General features: G+C 44.4%; 1 protein-coding gene across 1 annotated transcript in view; it reads right to left on the bottom strand.

The window, feature by feature from the left end:
* Positions 1-22,687, bottom strand: part of UNC13A (unc-13 homolog A) — a 475,959-nt gene that overhangs the window by 366,531 nt on the left and 86,741 nt on the right. The window contains exons 2-4 of the mRNA XM_075352602.1: positions 6,134-6,163; positions 2,182-2,281; positions 1,988-2,105 (exon numbers count right to left, since the gene is read on the bottom strand). Coding sequence (XP_075208717.1) covers positions 1,988-2,105; positions 2,182-2,281; positions 6,134-6,163 — 248 coding nt within the window. The remainder of the gene's footprint in view (positions 1-1,987; positions 2,106-2,181; positions 2,282-6,133; positions 6,164-22,687) is intronic.

The following is a 22,687-nucleotide window of genomic DNA, read 5'->3' on the forward strand; positions in this document are numbered from 1 at the left end:
TCCACATTTTAGGAGGTCAAAAGTAATTGGACAAATAAACCAAACCCAAACAAAATATTTTTATTTTCAATATTTTGTTGCGAATCATTTGGAGGCAATCACTGCCTTAAGTCTGGAACCCATGGACATCACCAAACGCTGGGTTTCCTCCTTCTTAATGCTTTGCCAGGCCTTTACAGCCGCAGCCTTCAGGTCTTGCTTGTTTGTGGGTCTTTCCGTCTTAAGTCTGGATTTGAGCAAGTGAAATGCATGCTCAATTGGGTTAAGATCTGGTGATTGACTTGGCCATTGCAGAATGTTCCACTTTTTTGCACTCATGAACTCCTGGGTAGCTTTGGCTGTATGCTTGGGGTCATTGTCCATCTGTACTATGAAGCGCCGTCCGATCAACTTTGCGGCATTTGGCTGAATCTGGGCTGAAAGTATATCCCTGTACACTTCAGAATTCATCCGGCTACTCTTGTCTGCTGTTATGTCATTAATAAACACAAGTGACCCAGTGCCATTGAAAGCCATGCATGCCCATGCCATCACGTTGCCTGCACCATGTTTTACAGAGGATGTGGTGTGGCTTGGATCATGTGCCATTCCCTTTCTTCTCCAAACTTTTTTCTTCCCATCATTCTGGTACAGGTTGATCTTTGTCTCATCTGTCCATAGAATACTTTTCCAGAACTGAGCTGGCTTCATGAGGTGTTTTTCAGCAAATTTAACTCTGGCCTGTCTATTTTTGGAATTGATGAATGGTTTGCATCTAGATGTGAACCCTTTGTATTTACTTTCATGGAGTCTTCTCTTTACTGTTGACTTAGAGATAGATACACCTACTTCACTGAGAGTGTTCTGGACTTCAGTTGATGTTGTGAACGGGTTCTTCTTCACCAAAGAAAGTATGCGGCGATCATCCACCACTGTTGTCATCCGTGGACGCCCAGGCCTTTTTGAGTTCCCAAGCTCACCAGTCAATTCCTTTTTTCTCAGAATGTACCCGACTGTTGATTTTGCTACTCCAAGCATGTCTGCTATCTCTCTGATGGATTTTTTCTTTTTTTTCAGCCTCAGGATGTTCTGCTTCACCTCAATTGAGAGTTCCTTAGACCGCATGTTGTCTGGTCACAGCAACAGCTTCCAAATGCAAAACCACACACCTGTAATCAACCCCAGACCTTTTAACTACTTCATTGAATACAGGTTAACGAGGGAGACGCCTTCAGAGTTAATTGCAGCCCTTAGAGTCCCTTGTCCAATTACTTTTGGTCCCTTGAAAAAGAGGAGGCTATGCATTACAGAGCTATGATTCCTAAACCCTTTCTCCGATTTGGATGTGAAAACTCTCATATTGCAGCTGGGAGTGTGCACTTTCAGCCCATATTATATATATAATTGTATTTCTAAACATGTTTTTGTAAACAGCTAAAATAACAAAACTTGTGTCACTGTCCAAATATTTCTGGCCCTGACTGTATGTAATAATATGTTAAACTGACCCTCAAAGATCTTTTTAGACCTCATGGGCACAGTGTGTGATATAAATAAAAAGATAAAGCAAAAATACCATAAAAAAAAGCATAAATAAATAAAACATAAAAAAACAGCAAAAAGGAATATAAAAATGACATAAATATTAAGACCCATAAAAAAAGATACAAGTTATTTGAATATCTGAATGAGACAAGGTGTTAGAGCTGTTAAATGAGCATGCACGATAAAAATCTGAAAATGTGCCTGGTCAGTAACAGGGAAAATGCCCCTGTCCTGAATTGGTTCAGAGTCTAGAAGGCAGGCTAAGCCTTTATTTTTTGGCTTGTTTTATGTCTGAGTTTTTCCTATGGCTGTACTGAACCAAACTTACAGCACCATAGAGCTTCATGGAGCTTAAAGTTTAGGGTACAGTACTACTGGAAAGGAGTGATTGCATTAAGGCCAACCAAAACTTGCCTAATGATTGACTCTATTGACCTCTGCACAATTACCTTCTGTCACATACCTCATTAGACTGTCTAATGGTTCTTAGTGGGATCCATACAGTCCCCACCATGGTATCCCAAATTAGTCCTTTGTTCCAGACTTCTACTGTTAGGCCAAGGTCCAGCCGGTTAATCTCACTAAGGACAGATATAGCCTCAGGTTAAGACTTAAACATTTTTTTTTATAGATAATTTTTCTCTATTTTATACTCACAACATGAAGTCTTGTTCCCAGCAGGGAAGGTTCCCTCTTACTGCGATTGTTGTGCTTTTCACATTTTGTACTTTTAGTGTTACATAGGCATTGAACTTTTCTGTCGAAATATAAACATGTATTAGTTTTAAGGTACACAATTAATGTACACATTTCAGTATGAGTTCTCCTGGCAGTACTTGGATAAAGCTGTGTTACAGTCCCTAGTACAGGGATAGAGGTAATCAGGAGGATTTCGATTCTTTTATTTCCCATATCAACAGAGTACACAAAGGTCAGACTCCCATTGGTAATAATATTGTATAATGACAATCCATAACATCTAGAGGTGGGAAGGAATACTCCTATAAAGGGAACCTCGGAAGTTTTTCATTGTACTTATTTATAGACATACTTAGAAGTTCCTCCAGAGTCCCTGTAATAAAATAATTAAAAAAAAATCTTTCTGGGCATGCCATGTGGCTGAGATTCTGGTAACATACAGTATGTAAATCAAAAATTCAGATTTATTTCACATTATTAAAAAAAAATAAGTTATTAATATAGGGTGTTGCAATATAATGGGATTCTGTTCTCTAAATGCTGATCTCTGTATAACCCTGCCCATACCACTGATTGGCAGCTTTCTGTGTCAGCTCTCAGACTTCCCCTTTCTCCACACTGTTCTCTGTCCCTCTATATGTCCTCCCATGCAGATATAGGTGAAATATATGAAATTGTCTATGAATAAAACTGTCTTTGCTGTCAATAGAAGCTATAGAGAGGCTTTTATTTTATATCATGCTCTGGAAATAAAAATAAAAACTTTGCTGTATATACATCATCGGACAATAGATTTATGTCACTAATCTATCACGGCAACCATTAGATAGGAGCAAGAGAATGATGATACTACTAAACAATCATGGGATATATATTCTAGATTAGAGGACCCATATCAAAAGGAAAGAATAAAATCAAAATGTCAGACAACCTGAACATGGCATAAACACAGGTGTACACAAGAGCTTCTACATCATTCTTTAATGGGGTTGTGGTTATTCTCGGATGACTCCGTGGTTGTTGAATGTATTAGGGGGGACCAGGGGGATGAGGAATATAGAAGGGTGGTGTCGAATTTTGTGGATTGGTGTCATGGTAACTATCTACAACTAAATGTTAAGAAAACCCATCACTATTGCTGGTCAGGAGGTAGAGCAGGTGGAGAGTTACAAAGATTTGGGGGTCCACCTGGATAGTAAACTGGACTGGAGATGCCACTCAGAGATGGTCTACAAGAAGGGGATGAGCAGATTGTATTTCCTAAGGAAACTGAGGTCTTTTAATGTGTGCAGCAAAATGTTAGAAATGTTCTTTTGAGGAGGTAGTGGAGAGAAGAACTCCAAAAAAGTGTTTGGCGATTATGAATAATAATGCACATCCATTATATGAGCTATTCATGAGACAGTAGAGCACCTTCAGTAACCGGCTAATCCTTCTGAGGTGTAAGAAGGAAAAATAAAGGAAATCATTTGTGCCAACTGCTATGGGAATGTACAACAATAACATTAGTGTTACATCATCAAGGTGAATGTCTACTTTATTTCTTCTACTTTCAGTTCACCCGCTGCTGTGTAAGTCCTAATCTAATGTATAATGTACTTCTGTCAACTACTGTCTTGTCAATTATGTAATTCATGTTATGATTTAAGTTGTGCTGCTGTGATACCATAATTTCCCACGGGATCAATAAAGTGTATCGTATCGTATCGTACTACTAGGACAACCTCTTCTCATTACTCATGCTTGCCTCCATAAAAATAAAAAGCATATACTCACCTCTGCTACCGGAGCCTTTCCAATGGTGTTGGCATTCGCTCACGTGAGGTTGTTACATCAAGCGGGCCATGCGCCCAATCAGTACCTCCATCCCTCTCCCTGCCTTCCTTATAACGTTTAATACATATGAAGTCACAGTGGCAGCTGCTCCCTCCCTTTAAGTTAATGTTTTATATATTGAAGACAATGAGAGGGAAGGAGGAGGTGATTGGGAGCAGGGCCCGCGTAACGTAACCATCTCAAGTGAGCTCCAGGAAAGGAATGCTGATACCGCTGGAAAGGCTCTGGCAGCGGAGGTGAGTATAAGTCTTTTATTGTAGCCTTTGAAAACATGGGGAATGAGAATGGGTTATCCTAGTTTTGGACAATCCCATTAATAATAGTGTATTCTGTACTGGATAGGTAAAAAAAATACCTGGAGTGCTCCTTTGAAGGGGTTGTCTACTATCAGACAACCTCAGCACAACCAATTCAGGATCCCAGTTAAAATAAAAAGAGTGCACACTCACCTCCTGCAGAAGTGCCTTCCACTTTGATGGAAAATTGATGAGCTGCAGCCAAAGAGTGGCCACTTATTGGCTGCAGCCTGCATGTAACACAATAAATTACGTCAAAGCCAGGAATATTGCTGGAATGGTGCCGCAGCAGGAGGTGAGTTGTCACAGTTTTTTTCTTTTAACTTTGGTCCTGAGATGGTTAAGCCAAGGCTGTCCAGTAATGGACAAACCCCTTTAATAAAATAACACACCCCTAATAAAAAAATGTTTTCTGCTTTGGATTTTTTGCTGAAACATGCCATATCATTTCAGCTGATGTGTGAAGGCAGTAAATTTATTATGCAAACATTTAACAATAGCATTATGTAATTCCTGTGGTATTAAAGGGAATTTGTCATCAAGTTTTTGCTATGTAATCAGAAGACAGCATGAGCTAGGGGCTGAGGCACAGATTTTAGGGATGTGTCACATAGGCTGTGTGCTGTTGTTCCCATACAATGAAAGTGTAACATCTGGCAGGTTTGTGGCTCCACTGCACAATGGGACCCAGGCTTACCCTGGAGGAGCATAACTAAGCTACTCCAGGACAGGTTCTGTGCCTGCAACAATTAACCGGAGAATCAGGGTGCAGGAGATGTAAGACAGAACCCAGAGAGACAGGTAGACTTGACAAGGACAGGACAAACTGCACAAGGACAAGTCAGGACAAACAAAAGGCAAGCCAGGAGAGGTCAGGACAAAAGGGAGGCTAGTCTGGGTAAAACAGGAGAGAAAATACAGAGACTAAATGAGCTGACCAAACAGACAGGGCCCAACAGGCAAACAAAGACAAGACATACTACAGACCAGGTGGACAGACAAGGCAAACAGACAGAACTTGCAAGCAGGCGGACAGACAAAGCAAACAAAACAAACAGACAGAAAAGGTAAAAAATCAGAAATAAGTACTTAAAAGACCAAACTGACAAAACTGACAGAGATCTCAAGCTAACAGGACCAGAGTATACTAAGAGCTTGCTAATAAGAGCTAGCTAAAGGTCAGACAGAGCATACTGGCACACAGGAACTAAAGCTTGTAAAAGTTCAAACTCCTGTGTGAAGGGAGGGACTGACTGGAATAGCAGGGAAAATACACTGGCAGGGGAAAAATACACTGCAAGACACAGAATACAAATTCCTGCAGCGTCTAGCCATACCCACTAAAGCCAGGAGAAGACTCAGCAGCAACAGGCAAATGCAGCAGAGCTAGGAGAGCTCAGCTAGCTAACCACGCACAGGGCGACGTCCGCTGGGAATACAATGGCGGAAACCACCAGTGCGGGTCCAAAGTGTGACAGAAGGTTTAATCACCAAGAAACTAACACTATCTGGACTATGGGGCTTGTGATACCTGGTCCAACCATGCCCTTTTCTCTAATAAGCAGCTCACTTTCAATAGACAATTTACAGAGAAAGCTGTGGTGTGGGTGGTGTAAGCTTTCTGAGCCCTGCTATATCTAAAAACTCTGATTGTGTAACAACTGCTGCACCCAGAAAACTAAGTAATACATTGTTGGAATCAGGGTAGCAAAACCTTTTGACAGATTCCCTTTAAATGGTGTTCTTACTTTGTACAAAACATCCAGAATATTCCTTACCTTGTGGCCCATCAAACTTAGCCTTCTTCACTATAAAAAGAGAAAATGCAAATCAGATATGATATGCTAATAAAATAAAAAGAAAAATATCATATTATTACAAATATAGCATAATATTTTAAAGGGAACGTATCATGATTCATGCAGTATGGTTAAGAGACCACCATGACTCATAAGACAAATTCCCTGTAAACGGTTTCCATTAGTTACAGAGTATACCCACTATCTTTCTAGAATACTTAAATAGTATAATATACACTGCGTGCAGACTTATTAGGCAAATGAGTATTTTGATCACGATACTTTTTATACATGTTGTCCTACTCCAAGCTGTATAGGCTTGAGAGCCAACTACCAATTAAGTAAATCAGGTGATGTGCATCTCTGTAATAAGGAGGGGTTTGGTGTAATGACATCAACACCCTATATAAGGGGTGCATACTTATTAGGCAACTTCGTTTCCTTTGGCAAAATGGGTCAGAAGAGAGATTTGACGGGCTCTGAAAAGTCCAAAATTGTGAGATGTCTTGCAGAGGGATGTAGCAGTCTTGAAATTGCCAAACCTTTGAAGCGTGATCACCGAACAATCAAGTGTTTCATGGCAAATAGCCAATAGGGTCACAAGAAGCGTGTTGGGCAAAAAAGACGCAAAATAACTGCCCATGAATTGAGGAAAATTAAGCGTGAAGCTGCCAAGATGCCACTTGCCACCAGTTTGGCCATATTTCAGAGCTGCAACGTTACTGGAGTACCAAAAGCACAAGGTGTGCCATACTCAGGGACATGGCCAAGGTAAGGAAGGCTGAAAAACGACCACCTTTGAACAAGAAACATAAGATCAAACTTCAAGACTGGGCCAAGAAATATCTTAAGAATGATTTTTCAAAGGTTTTATGGACTGATAAAAAGAGAGTGACTCTTGCTTGGCCAGATGGATGGGCCAGAGGCTGATCAGTAAAGGGCAGAGAGCTCCACTCCGACTCAGATGCTAGCAAGGGGGAGGTGGGGTACTGGTATGGGCTGGTATTATCAAAGATGAACTTGTGGAACCTTTTCGGGTTGAGTGGAGTGAAGCTCAACTCCCAGTCCTACTGCCAGTTTCTGGAAGACAACTTCTTCAAGCAGTGGTACAGGAAAAAGTCGGTATCGTTCAAGAAAAACATGATTTTCATGCAGGACAATGCTCCATCACATGCATCCAACTACTCCACAGCGTGGCTGGCCAGTAAAGGTCTAAAAGTTGAAAAAATAATGACATTGACCTCTTATTCACCTGATTTGAACCCCATAGAGAACCTGTAGTCCCTCCTAAAATGTACGATCTACAGGGAGGGAAAACAGTACACCTCTCGGAACAGTGTGTGGGAGGTTGTGGTGGCTGCTGCACACAATGTTGATCGTAAACAGATCAAGCAACTGACAGAATCTATGGATGGTAGGCTGTTTAGTGTCATCATAAAGAAAGGTGGCTATATTGGTCACTAATTTTTTGGGGTTTTGTTTTTGCATGTCAGAAATGTTTATTTCTAAATTGTGTGCAGTTATATTGGTTTACCTGGTGAAAATAAACAAGTGAGATGGGAATATTTTTGGTTTTTATTAAGTTGCCTAACAATTCTGCACAGTAATAGTTACCTGCACAAACAGATATCCTCCTAAGATAGCCAAATGTTAAAAAAAAAACCACTCCAACTTCCAAAAATATTAAGCTTTGATATTTATGAGTCTTTTGGGTTGATTGAGAATATAGTTGTTGATCATTAATAAAAAAATCCGCTAAAATACAACTTGCCTAATAAGTCTGCACACGGTGTAGATAGCATTTCATGTCATATCATTACATTTATAATAATAATTTTTCATAAAGAACCAAAAAAAATCTACTTCTTCGGATGACAGTTCATTTAAAAATCAAGTGTGCCCAGTGTCTGAGGATATTTTTCATGGCGAGGTAGATGGGTCAGTCTAGAAACACATTTGCAGGTTTATACAGTGACAGGTGTCCACGGTTTGAGTCAGGTTTTGAGACTTCTGCACAGAAGTCCTACTTCTTCTATTGGGGACAATGCTCCAAGTTTGTCTGTGTGGTCTTCTCTGCCATTCCCTTCCAGCAGTCACAGTTCAGATACGGCCCACCTCGCCATCTGTACTGTTTCCTCATGCCCTGATAGCTGCTATTTTTGGCTGAGTTAAGGCCGCTTTACACGCTACAACATATCTAACGATGTGTCGGCGGGGTCACGTCGTAAGTGACGCACATCCGACATCGTTAGTGGTGTTGTAGCGTGTGATAGCAACGTGCGACTGCGATTGAACGTAAAATCGTTTATCGCATACACGTCGTTCATTCCCTAAAAATTGCACATCGGGTTGTTCAGTGTTCCCGAGGCAGCACACATCGCAGTGTGTGACACCCCGGGAACGATGAACAGATCTTACCTGCATCCCACCGGCAATGCGGAAGGAAAGAGGTGGGTGGGATGTTTACGTCCCGCTCATCTCCACACCTCCGCTTCTATTAGCCGGCTGCCGTGTGACGTCGCTGTGAAGCCGAACGTCCCTCCCACTCCAGGAAGTGGATGTTCGCCGCCCACAGCGAGGTCGTATGGAAGGGTAAGTACGTGTGATAGCTTTTAATCGATTGTGCGACACGGTCAACAAATTGAACGTGCCGCACATACGATGGGGGCGTGTCACATCGCATACGATATCATATGCTTAATTGAAAGGTGTAAAGCAGGCTTTAGTCTCTCACTTAAATGGTGGCCTAGTCTTAAGTCACTAAATCGGTCCTTTATGAATGACCATAATGCCAAACTATTTCTTCAACCGCAGCTGGGTACTTTAATAACACTGAAATGAAGTGCGATTCACATTATACACACCAAATGGACTTATCAGAAAAGATGGATTCTCTACGTAATCTCACATAATTTTGACTGGACAGCATTACTTCTTTATAGCAACTCTCTGCTACATCCAGGTCTCCTTTCTGGACCTATTCTATTACTGGATATCTAGGGCTGGTGCTACACAGCATCTTATGGCCGCGACATGGATTTGTAGGTGTCATTACTACATCATAACACAATTCAAATGAATGAGGTCACATCCTGAACCAACGACGGTACTGCAAACAGAACAAACAAATCAATTAAATCACAAGAAATCCAGCTGGGTACAATTTTTGCAACTTGCTTGTCATGGTCGAACATGCAGAGTCACAATATGGCCACAATCACTTGTATTGGGCTGCAAAGTATCTTTGGCCGTGCAACCTATATTATGGCTAAACTCCCCGTGCAGCAGAAAATTGTGATCTGCATTTATCTTTATCCCCCCAAGCCAATACTTTGTAGGAACACCTTTTGCTGCACTTACTACTGCAAGTCTTTTGGGGTATGTCTCTCCCAGCTTTGCACATCTAGAGACTAAACTTTTTGCCCAATCTTCTTTGCAAAATAGCTCTATCTCTGAAATTGGATGGAGAGCGTCTGTGAACAGTAATTTTCAAGTCTTGCTACAGATTCTTAATGGGATTTAGGTCTGCAGTGAGACAGTGACTTGGCCATTAACAATTATGAATATGCGTTGATCTAAACCATCCATTATAGCTCTGGCAGTATGGTTAGGGGCGTTGTCCTGCTGGAAGGTGAACTTACACTCTAGTCTCAAGTCTGCAGCCGCCTTTAACAGGTTTTCCCCTCCAAGATTGACCTGTATTTAGGTCCATCCATCTTAAAATTAACTATGACAAGGTTCCCTATTCAGAAAAAAATCATCCCTCAGCTTGACTTATGTTGCAACCACCAGGTTTTACAGTGTGGGATGGTGTTTTCAGGATGATGTGTGGTGTTAGATTTTCATCACATATAGCATTTTGCATTTAGCCCAAAAAGTTCTCCTTTGGTCTCATCTGACCAGAGCACCTTCTTCAACCTCGTAGCTGCATGGCTTTTTCAAACTGCAAATGAGACTTTATATAGCTTGCTTTCAAACATAGCTTTCTTCTTCCCAATCTTCTATAAAGGCCAGAGATTTGTGGAGTATACTACTACTTGTCCTGTGGACAGAGTCTCCCATCTGAGCTGCTACTCCAGAGTGACCATGGGTCTCTTGGTTGATTCTCCAATAAGTGTTTTCCTTGCTTGGAATGTCAGTGTAGGTGGGCAGCCATGTCTTGGTAGGGTTTTAGTTGTGGCATACTCATTCCATTTTTGAATCTCCATGAGATGTTCAAAGCTTGGGCTATTTTCTTATAACCTAACCCTGCTTTACTCTTCTCCACAACTTTATCCCTGACCTGTCTGGTGTGTTCCTTGATTTTCATGTTGCTATTTGATCTCTAACACTCTCAAACATATCTGTGAGACCTTCAATGAAGAGCTGTAATTTTACTGAGAATAAATTATACATAGGTGCACTCAATTAACTAATTAGGTGACTTATGGATGCAGTTCATCAACAAAAATTTTGTTTAGTTGTATTAGACAACTGAGGGCTGATTGCAAATGCACGTCACAATTTTCAGATTTATATTTTTTTTATATATTTAAAAAAACATGTATCATTTAATATACATTTCACAAATACTCGCTACTTTGTGTTGGTATATGATATAAAATACCAATAAAATACATTATAATGTTTGTGGGTGTAATGTGAAAAAATGTGGAAAAGTTAATAGGGTATGAATACTTTTTCAAGGCTCTCCATATGTCACAGTCAGTTCTTAATAAGAGATGCCTTACAGAGATAAAGCAAAAACTGTTTCAAATTCCCTAGATGGACTAAAAATAATTAAAAAAAAACACTTTAGTTTGTAAAAAAACTATAAATAAAAAAGTAAAATCTAAACAACATTTGTCCAACTGTAAATAATATCTAAAAAAAAATTGAAAATAGACTTCGCCGTTGATCCAGTTAAAAAAGTTATGTGGATCAGAATATGCCAACTTAAAGCAAAACTTCTTAAACTAAATACAGCACTGTGCAAAAGTTTTAGGCAGGTGTGGAAATTGCTGGAAAGTAAGTGTGCTATCAAAATAGAAGTGTTAATAGTTTGTATTTAGCAATTAACAAAATGCAAAGTGAATGAAAAATGAGAAATTTAAATCAAATGAGTATTTGATGACCATTCTTCGTCTTTAAAACAGGATCAAAGCATCAATTCTTCTAGGTTCGTTTGCACAAAGCTTTTGAAGGAACTCGGGAGGGAAATTGTTCCTAACATCTTAGAGAAATGACCACAGACTTGCTGAGGATGTTAACAAGTCGGTACATTGTTTAGAGACTCCAGTAAGATGTTTGGCCAGGAGGAGGGACATTATTATAGGAAGGGGCCAAGATGGAGGACGTTATTATAGGAGGTGGACCAGGATAGCTGACATTATTACAGGAAGAGGCCCAGTATGGGCGACATTATTATTGGAAGGGGCCCATGATGGGGAATATTATTAAATAAAGGGGTAAAGATGGGGGACATTATTGTAGGAAGGGGCAAGGATGTTGGACATTATTACAGGAAGGAGCCAGAATAGGAAATAGGAAACATAATTATAGGAAGGGGCCTAGGATGGGGTACATTATTACAGAAGGGAGCCAGGATGGGGACATTATTAAATAAAGCGGCCCAGGATGGGGACATAATTACAGGACGGGGCAAGGATATAGGACAGAATTAAATAAAGTTGCCAGAATGGGACATTATTAAATAAAGGGGCCAGGATGGATGAAATTATTTTAGGAAATGGTCCATATATTATGGGGCCCAGGAGGAGGGACAGTATTATATGAAGGGGTTCATGATGGGGTAAATATTATAATAGGTGCCAGGATGGAGAACATTATGCAGGAAGGGGTTCAGGATGCAGGACATTAATACAGGAAGGGGCCGAGAATGGGGTACATTAATACAGGAAGGTGCCCAGGACTGGGGACATTAATACAGAAAGAGAGGAGGGACGGGGGATATAAGAGATGTCGTTGCTGAAAATCGGAGATCCCATCTTGAATAAATATACCAAGGACTGATGGGCATGTGGAGGAATGGATGTTGTACCATGAGGACATTTGGGACATGAATATGCTATCTTGGCTGTGGGGAGCATCCTAGTTTTGGTTCTTGGCTATTTACAATGCCAGCGTGGGCTTTCTCTTGCCCCACATGTATGGGGCAAGGAGCAGGCTCCCCACTATACCTGCTCTGGCTGCATCTTATTCCACCTGTTTATATTGTTAGTATATGCCAATGCATAATAACCATAATATAATCTAGTTTATGGCAATTCGATCTGCTGGTATTACTTAGGTTAACTATATGAGACTTTACCAACTTTCCCTGTGTCTCAGGGTGATATCATATATCCGCGTAACTCCTGTGCCGTCCTAATCCAGATGTCGCTTTAAACCTTTGACTTGTGTATTTTAGCACATATATCTTATGGTATCCTTGGAGATGCCATTATGGGTTGGAATGCGATTTACCACCAATGGGTATCCATGAGTCCTTATGTGCATAATTGGTATAGTAATAATTCGACCGTACACCAAGTAATATAAATATATGCTCTGGCAACATACCATAGTCTATGAGTATCCATGTGGATTCACGTCATACCGTGGTTGGTACGTGTGTATCTGGGCTTAGAATTGTGGCATACTGCTATTTACTATCTGGGGGTGCCTATGTAAGAAACTTTTTCTCGGTCCCCCCCTGATGGTGAGTGATATATATGCCACCGTTCGATATATAATGACTTTCCCTACGCTGGATCTTTTAGATCCGTCTGATATTGGACGATCTGTTTCCTGTAAGAACTATGAAGGGAATTTTGTTACTTACCGTAAATTCCTTTTCTTCTAGCTCTTATTGGGAGACCCAGACGATTGATTGGGGTATAGCTACTGCCCTCTGGAGGCCACACAAAGCACTACATCAAAAGTGCAAGGCCCCTCCCCCTCTGGCTATACCCCCCCCGTGGTATCACGGGTTCTCCAGTTTTAGTGCCAAAGCAAGAAGGAGGAAGCCAATAACTGGTTTAAACAAATTAACTCCGAATAACATCGGAGAACTGAAAAACCGTTCAACATGAACAACATGTGTACCCGCAAACAACAAAAAAACATCCCGAAGGACAACAGGGCGGGTGCTGGGTCTCCCAATAAGAGCTAGAAGAAAAGGAATTTACGGTAAGTAACAAAATTCCCTTCTTCTTCAGCGCTCTATTGGGAGACCCAGACGATTGGGACGTCCAAAAGCTGTCCCTGGGTGGGTAAAGAAATACCTCATGTTAGAGCTGCAAAACAGCCCTCCCCTACGGGGGTGTCACTGCCGCCTGCAGGACTCTTCTACCTAAGCTGGCATCCGCCGAAGCATAGGTATGCACCTGATAATGCTTGGTGAAAGTGTGCAGACTGGACCAGGTAGCTGCCTGGCACACCTGTTGAGCCGAAGCCTGGTGACGAAATGCCCAGGACGCACCCACGGCTCTGGTTGAGTGGGCTTTTAGCCCTGAAGGAACCGGAAGCCCCGCAGAACGGTAGGCCTCTAGAATTGGTTCTTTGATCCATCGAGCCAGGGTGGCTTTAGAAGCCTGCAACCCCTTGCGCGGACCAGCGACAAGGACAAAAAGTGCATCGGCACGGCGCATGGGCGCCGTTCGGGAAATGTAGATTCTGAGTGCTCTCACCAGATCTAGCAAACGTAAGTCCTTTTCATACCGGTGAACCGGATGAGGACAAAAAGAAGGCAAGGATATATCCTGATTAAGATGAAAAGAGGATACGACCTTAGGGAGAAACTCCGGAATAGGGCGCAGCACTACCTTGTCCTGGTGGAACACCAGGAAGGGAGCCTTGGATGACAGAGCTGCCAGCTCAGACACTCGCCGAAGCGATGTGATCGCAACAAGAAACGCCACTTTCTGTGACAGCCGAGAAAAGGAAACTTCCTTCAGAGGCTCGAAGGGCGGCTTCTGGAGAGCAACTAGTACCCTGTTCAGATCCCATGGATCTAACGGCCGCTTGTACGGGGGCACAATATGACAGACCCCCTGCAGGAACGTGCGCACCTTAGAAAGACGTGCTAGACGCTTCTGAAAAAACACGGATAATGCCGAAACTTGCCCTTTAAGGGAGCTGAGCGACAAGCCCTTTTCTAACCCCGATTGCAGGAAGGAAAGAAACTTGGGCAATGCAAATGGCCAGGGAGACACTCCCTGAGCAGAGCACCAGGACAAGAAAATCTTCCACGTTCTGTGGTAGATCTTAGCCGAATTCGACTTTCTAGCTTGTCTCATTGTGGCAACGACTCCCTGAGATAATCCTGCAGATGCTAGGATCCAGGACTCAATGGCCACACAGTCAGGTTCAGGGCCGCAGAATTCTGATGGAAAAACGGCCCTTGGGACAGTAAGTCTGGTCGGTCTGGCAGTGACCACGGTCGACCGATCGTGAGATGCCACAGATCCGGATACCACGACCTCCTCGGCCAGTCTGGAGCGACGAGTATGATGCGGCTGCACTCGGATCTGATCTTGCGTAGCACTCTGGGCAAGAGCGCCAGAGGCGGAAACACGTATGGGAGCTGAAACTGCGACCAATCTTGAACCAAGGCGTCTGCCGCCAGAGCTCTTTGATCGCGCGACCTCGCCATGAATGCCGGGACCTTGTTGTTGTGCCGGGATGCCATTAGGTCGACGTCCGGCACTCCCCAGCGGCGACAGATTTCCTGAAACACGTCCGGGTGAAGGGACCATTCCCCCGCGTCCATGCCCTGGCGACTGAGGAAGTCTGCTTCCCAGTTTTCTACGCCTGGGATGTGAACCGCGGATATGGTGGATGCTCTGTCCTCCACCCACATTAGAATGCGCCGGACTTCTTGGAAGGCTTGCCGACTGCGCGTCCCTCCTTGGTGGTTGATGTATGCCACCGCTGTGGAGTTGTCCGATTGGATTCGGATCTGCTTTCCTTCCAGCCACTGTTGGAAGGCCAGTAGAGCAAGATACACTGCTCTGATCTCCAGAACATTGATCTGAAGGGTGGACTCCTGCGGAGTCCACGTCCCCTGAGCCCTGTGGTGGAGAAATACTGCTCCCCACCCTGACAGACTCGCATCTGTCGTGACTACTGCCCAGGATGGGGGCAGGAAGGATCTTCCCTGAGACAATGAGGTGGGAAGGAGCCACCATTGTAGGGAGTCCTTGGCCGTCTGGGAAAGCGAGACTTTCCTGTCCAGGGACGTTGACTTCCCGTCCCATTGGCGGAGAATGTCCCATTGAAGTGGGCGCAGATGAAACTGCGCAAAGGGAACTGCTTCCATGGCTGCCACCATCTTCCCTAGGAAATGCATGAGGCGCCGCAAGGGATGCAACTGGCCCTGCAGAAGAGATTGCACCCCTGTCTGTAGTGACCGCTGCTTGTCCAGCGGAAGCTTCACTATCGCTGCTAGAGTATGAAACTCCATGCCAAGATACGTTAGTGATTGAGTCGGTGATAGGATCGACTTTGGAAAGTTGATGATCCATCCGAAAGACTGTAGGGTCTCCAGCGTAGCATTCAGGCTGTGCTGACATGCCTCTTGAGAGGGAGCTTTGACCAATAAATCGTCTAGGTAAGGGATCACCGAGTGTCCCTGAGAGTGCAAGACTGCTACCACCGCCGCCATGACCTTGGTGAAGACCCGTGGGGCTGTCGCCAGACCAAATGGCAGAGCTACGAACTGAAAATGGTCGTCTCCTATCACAAAACGTAGAAAACGTTGATGTTCTGTAGCAATTGGCACGTGGAGATAAGCATCTTTGATGTCTATTGAGGCAAGGAAGTCTCCTCTGGACATTGAGGCAATGACAGAACGCAGGGTTTCCATCCGGAACTTCCTGGCGTGCACATGTTTGTTGAGCCGTTTTAGGTCCAGAACAGGACGGAACGAGCCGTCCCTTTTTTGGAACCACAAAGAGATTGGAGTAAAACCCTTGCCCTTGTTCCTGAGGAGGGACTGGGATCACCACTCCTTCCGCTCTTAGGGAGTCCACCGCCTGCAGCAGAGCATCTGCTCGGTCTGGATGTGGGGAGGTTCTGAAGAACCGAGCTGGAGGACGAGAATTGAACTCGATTCTGTACCCGCGAGACAAAATGTCCGTCACCCACCGGTCTTTGACCTGTGACATCCAAATGCCGGAAAAGCGGGAGAGCCTGCCCCCGACCGGCGATGCGGAGGGAGGGGGCTGGAAGTCATGAGGTAGCCGCTTTGGAAGCGGTACCTCCATTTGCTTTCTTGGGGCGCGTGTGAGCCCGCCACGAATCTGAGTTTCTTTGCGTCCTCTGAGTCCCTTTGGACGAGGTAAATGGTGTCTTGCCCGAACCTCGAAAGGACTGAAACCTCTGCTGCCACTTTTTCTGCTGAGGTTTGGTTGTTCTGGGTTGTGGTAAAGAGGAGTCTTTACCCTTGGACTGCTTAATGATATCAGCCAATGGCTCGCCAAACAGTCTATCTCTAGATAAAGGCAAACTGGTTAAACATTTTTTGGAACCAGCATCTGCTTTCCAGTCCTTTAACCACAAGGCTCTGCGCAAAACTACCGAATTGGCGGACGCCATTGAGAGGTGCGACTGGTAGATTCTAGGACCGCATTGATAGCGTAAGACGCAAACGCCGACATCTGCGTGGTAAGGTGCGCCACTTGCGGCACTGCTGGATGTATGATAGCATCCACTTTTGCTAAGCCAGCTGAAATAGCCTGGAGTGCCCATACGGCTGCGAATGCCGGAGCAAACGACGCGCCGATAGCTTCATAGACAGATTTTAACCAAAGGTCCATCTGTCTGTCATTGGCATCCTTAAGTGAAGCGCCATCCTCCACTGCAACTATGGACCTAGCTGCGAGTTTGGAAATCGGGGGGTCTACCTTTGGACACTGTGTCCAGCGCTTGACCACCTCAGGGGGGAAAGGGAAACGCGTATCTTTAGATCGTTTAGAGAAACGCCTTTCTGGGTGAGCGTCGTGCTTCTGGATTGATTCTCTGAAGTCAGCGTGATCCAACAAAGCACTCAATTTACGCTTGGGATAAAGGAAACGAAACTTCTCCTGCTCCGCAGCCGCCTCTTCTGCTGAAGGGGCTGGGGGAGAAATATCCAACAGCCTATTGATGGCTGAGATAAGGTCGTTTACCATGGCATCCCCATCAGGGGTATCCAGGTTGAGAGGGGTTCCAGGAATGGATTCCTGATCACTCTCATCAGACACATCACAGGGAGACTGATTGCGCTGAGACCCTGAGCAGTGTGATGACGTCGAGGGTCTTTCCCAGCGAGCTCGCTTAGGGTGGCTGGGGCTATCATCTGAGTCATAATCCTCGGCCTGTGAAGCCGGGGACCCCCCTGTGGGCTGGATTAATTCCAAGTGAGGGGGACCTGAGGACAGAGGCCTCGCCGTGCCCAAAGACTGAGCCCCATGCATAGATTGCAAGGTTTCAAGGATTTTTGTCATAGACACAGACATATTATCAGCAAAAACTGCAAAGTCTGTCCCTGTCACCGGGGCAGAACTTACAAGCGTCTCAGCCTGGGTCACTACCTCTCCTGACTCCGGCTGGCGAAGCAGCACCGGGTCGGAGCATTGCACACAATGGGAGCCTGCTGGTAGATTAGCCCCACATGCAGCACACGCAGCACACACAGCCCTGGCCTTGGCAGCCTTGCGTTTTGAGGATGGCATGTTGCTGCTTCCACAGAGTGATCTGGGAGATGCAGCCAGAAGCGACCTCACAGTGCAAGAAATACAATATCTATATATCTGTACAGTACACCGATACACCGTGAGGCACTAGAGGGACCAGCACAGAAAAATCGCTTACCGCCCGCTTAAAAAGCGGGTGTGTGGTCGCCAGATAGCCCCTAGTCCAGGTCTCCCAGAGCCTTGCGTCCTTCCTCCAGCCAGACTGCATGTAATGGCTGCCGGCGTCTGAGAGAGAAGGGGGGCGGGCCCTGGGCGTTCCTGGCTAAGAGCGGGAAGCCTGCTTCCCTCTGTGCCTAGTGTGAGGGCTGGAGCATGTAAATCAGGCTCCAGCCCTCGTCGCTGCTAGCGAACAGCGTCTCTCCCCTACCCTGAATGACAGGGTGGGGGCGGGAACGAATCGGAGCTGCCGGCGTCCTAGGCCCAAAAAGCCGGGGACTCAATTTATAACCGCCGCCGCCGTAAAAGCGCGGACGGCGGATCCCCGGCGCACCACAAGTCACAGCAGCGCCGCCCGGTCCAGAGGGGGTCGGCGCTGCGTTCCCATACACAAAAAATCCCCCAGTAATCTGTAGGGACACTAACTCCAACGTTGCGGTCCCCGGCGCACTACAACACCCAGCCAGCCCGGAGTGTGTCTGTGCCTGCCGGGGACACAGAGTACCTGTATGATGCAGGGCCTGTCCCTGATCGTACTCCTGCTCCGTCTCCATCAGGTTCTAATGGGTCTGTGGATGGAGCCCGGCGTCAGAGCTGAGAGGCCGGCAGGATCCCACTTCCACAGAGCCCTACCAGGGGATGTGGAAGGAAAACAGCATGTCAGGCTCCAGCCCTGTACCAGCAATAGGTACCTCAACCTTACAACACCATCCAGGGGTGAGAAGGGAGCATGCTGGGGACACTATATGTGTCCTCTTTTCTTCCATCCGAAATAGTCAGCAGCTACTGCTGACTAAAATCTGTGGAGCTATGCATGGAATGTCTGACCTCCTTCGCACACAAAGCTAAAACTGGAGAACCCGTGATACCACGGGGGGGGGGTATAGCCAGAGGGGGAGGGGCCTTGCACTTTTGATGTAGTGCTTTGTGTGGCCTCCAGAGGGCAGTAGCTATACCCCAATCAATCGTCTGGGTCTCCCAATAGAGCGCTGAAGAAATAACTTTTTCTGCTGGCACTATTTTGTTTCACTCTATGTGATTCTCCTAACTCCCTTTGGGCCCCTGGACGATATTGTTTATCACCCAGTGATCTACTCCTTGTAAGCACTATATAACCCTGTCTGCTGACACTACCCAGCCCCATGGTTAATGGTGTATTGTATTGTCTAGGGGAGGATACACCATTGTTTATGGACGTGCCTCCTCCTTCCATGTGTATTTTTTGATATAATATATGATGAATTCTTCAAATGGATGTGTCTTCATGTCATTATAGTGTGCGCTCTTTGAATATTCTTCTTTCTAAATTCCAATATAAATCTGTAGGTATTTTTAATATCGCTCTGTCTGCAAAAGGGTTAAACACTCCTCCTTTCATTACCCCTGTGTCTAAATGGCGCATGCGCATAACATAGATGCAGTATTAGCATATTGTGATGCGTTCGCAATTATAACAATAACTCTTAATCTATGAATTTCGCCGCTATACAGCAAGGAGAAGCGCCGCTCCTTGATATATTATGTGTGTATCTGAGCGGTTTTTTTACTCGCGCATGCGCACTAGAGGATAGGGGAGGACGCTCTCCATATCACGTGACCAGGCAAGATGGCGGCCGCCATCGGAATTTTACCTCCAGCATGAAAATCATGCAGCTGCGGGTAAGCACTAATTATACCTCTTTAAATAGGACACACTTGGCCATATCATATTGCCGTCTTTTCCCCTGAGGAAGCCACGAGATACGTGGCGATACGCGTGGGGTGTCCAGGCCAGGAACCCCTTTTTTTGGTCACTCCTCTCATCCATCCCACTAGCTTGGTTGCTATTCATTCATTTTTGGGATAATGGATGTGGGTCCGTTTTCATACTGCTTGTAACCTGGTTGCTGCAATTATTTACCCTATACATCCTTTTGGTGGCTTGTAGCATCTGAGATTCTGGCTACCTATGGTGGTATAATATGGGTACACTGACTAAACAGATAGAATTATTGATCTGATGCCATTTTGCACTATATGGGCGTTCTCTTTAGGATACATCTTCTGTAAAGGTATTGTGGCTATGGAGTTACTGTGTGTTGATAGGGACGTAGTTTATTGCTAGACTCATCCATTTGGATCTACATTATTTCACGTACTTAGTGGATATTCTTTACAGACCTGCAACTCAAGCGTCTCTGTCTCATAACTTATTTAAACAGTATTGTGTTTACTGTACCTTTATAGACTATAATAAGAACCCATATTGTTTAATATATGACTGGAGATCTCCATATCTGCGCAAAGTGCTTCTTTTGACAAACCTACTACATGTTGTCTAACCATACATTATTTAGCACATGTGTTTAATCTCTGGTGTTCTGTATAACAACGTATCATCTGTCAACATATATACCTAACAGTGTATTCTGTTGTGTCTACCCTCTTATGCCGGATACGGGCCCTGTGCAATAGTGATTGGAGTGTCCTTGTTATAATTATATCCACACATCATCATTTAATTGGTTCCTGGCGGACATGTTTGTTATGCCTATGGCTTTTTAAATGTTTTTATTCTGTGTCATTGTGTGTCTCCTAGCATTTTCAGTGTGGAGACCTTTCTGTCTCGTGTTTTGGTTTTCTAAAATTGTAATAAAATTCAATATTGATTGTTTAATACTGTGGTGATCCCGCGTTTGGTATACCCCTTTTCTTTCTTGTTCTTCATAAATTTTGTATACCAGGAGATCCCACTGGGTGGTGCCCTTCCTATCCTTCTTGTAGTCCCTTCAACTGGTTGTTCTGTACAACCTTCTGGAAGGAGGCACACCCTAATTTCTGGGTTGTTTGAATTCGATCTATATATATATATAGATTTTATAGATATTCCCAGTAGAATTTCTGTTGTGCCAGGTATTGTGGTACAATCCATAACCCGAGCTCTGTCTACATGGATTTAGCAGCAAGAGAGATGGCTTGGTCTAACCAATCCTCTGACATATTTGGTACGTCTGAGAGCCCTGGTGCTCTGGGGAGGCCAATTGGCCCCCAGGATGAGAATCAACAACTCATGCAGGACTTAATTAATTTACACAAAAGAGTAGTAAAAGTATGGTGGAACATCAGGACCCTGGAAGAATACAAAAAACTTAAAATTACACCTAGAGGTCTGAGGGTACAAATATTCCCAGCCTGGGAGACGGACTCCCAATTTAGAATCACTTGGGAGCAGGGCTTGCAGACATGTTCATTTATTATTTTGGACATGCTAATTGATCATGACCGTTTATTACTCATACAATTGAAGGAGGAAATTAGTAACAAAGAGCATATTTTACGTCAGCAAGACCTACAAACAGTTGTAACCCCTTTTCAGAACAAACTAAAAGGCATCCTTGACAATTTTGAAAAGGATGTTATTAAAGGGAAGAAAAATAAGTTCCAGAGAGACAAAAATGACTATGCCGAGAATAGAGCGTATAAGTGGTCTCATAAAGGCAACAAGCGTAGACCAGTTGGCAGGGAAATAGATGTCATCCCTGCAGCCTCCGAGCCCTCCTCGAGTGATTTTTTGTCCACCGATACCAGCGATCAGGAAAACGGACCAGGAGGGGTCGCCGGAAAAACAAATGCCAAAAGGAGAAACAGGAGAAACCATCCCTGGCAATCGCCCCCGCAGAGGGAAACAAGGAGCCGGAGACGGAACTGGTAGAAGGTAATGAAAGTGACTTACAAATAGTGAACTTGTCTCAGTATCATTTGTCCGATGTGGAAAGTAAGTTACTGGCTAAGGGGCTCTCGTTTGCACCCATGAACAAAATGGACAAGTTCACTATAATTAAAGATATATATCTCTTTTGCAGACAGCTCACTTTCAAGTACCTTTACAGCCGCCCTGACCTGATGGATTCACTCCCACCGGAAGATCGCCAGGTGTTCAGCGACCTCTTAGATCTACTGGAAGAAGGTGAGAGAGATTCAGGTCAAAAAATACCATTCACACGGCGCCTCCTGTCACAGGCTACACCCTCTCTTGGTCTCTGTCCTGCTGTAGAGATTTTCTTCAACAAGATTTGTAAAGACATCGGGAGGCTCAAACCCGATAACAACAAAGGTAATAATCTCACAGCAGATGAGAGACGTATTCTGTCTAAATTAAGTAACAACCAGGAATTTATCATCAAGGAGGCAGACAAAGGGGGAAATGTAGTTCTGTGGCCAATCGAGATGTATCTAAGAGAGGCTAAGAGACAACTCTCCAACATTGAGTGTTATATGGTACTACCCTCTGATCCCACCTGTGCCTTCAAAAAGAAGCTGGATGGATTGCTCTCTATGGCTCATGAACATGAAATAATCTCCCTGAAGGAAAGGAACTTTCTAACAACTAAGTTCCCAGTTATACCCACCTTCTACATGTTACCAAAAATTCATAAGGGTCGCCCAGAACCTCCGGGCAGACCAATAGTATCAGGGATTGGTGGTTTGTTTGAGAGGCCCTGCATATATTTGGATTTCTATCTCCAACCTTTGGCGCAATCTTCACCATCTTATGTAAGGGACTCTACCCACCTAATTGAACAGCTGACGAAACTTCAAGTCCCTACTAGCTCTCTGTTGGTAACACTTGATGTGGAAGCTTTGTATACCTCCATTGACCATGAGGCAGGATCACGAGCAG

Source organism: Anomaloglossus baeobatrachus, chromosome 1, assembly GCF_048569485.1.
Source record: "Anomaloglossus baeobatrachus isolate aAnoBae1 chromosome 1, aAnoBae1.hap1, whole genome shotgun sequence".
In the NCBI taxonomy this organism is placed as follows: domain Eukaryota; kingdom Metazoa; phylum Chordata; class Amphibia; order Anura; family Aromobatidae; genus Anomaloglossus; species Anomaloglossus baeobatrachus.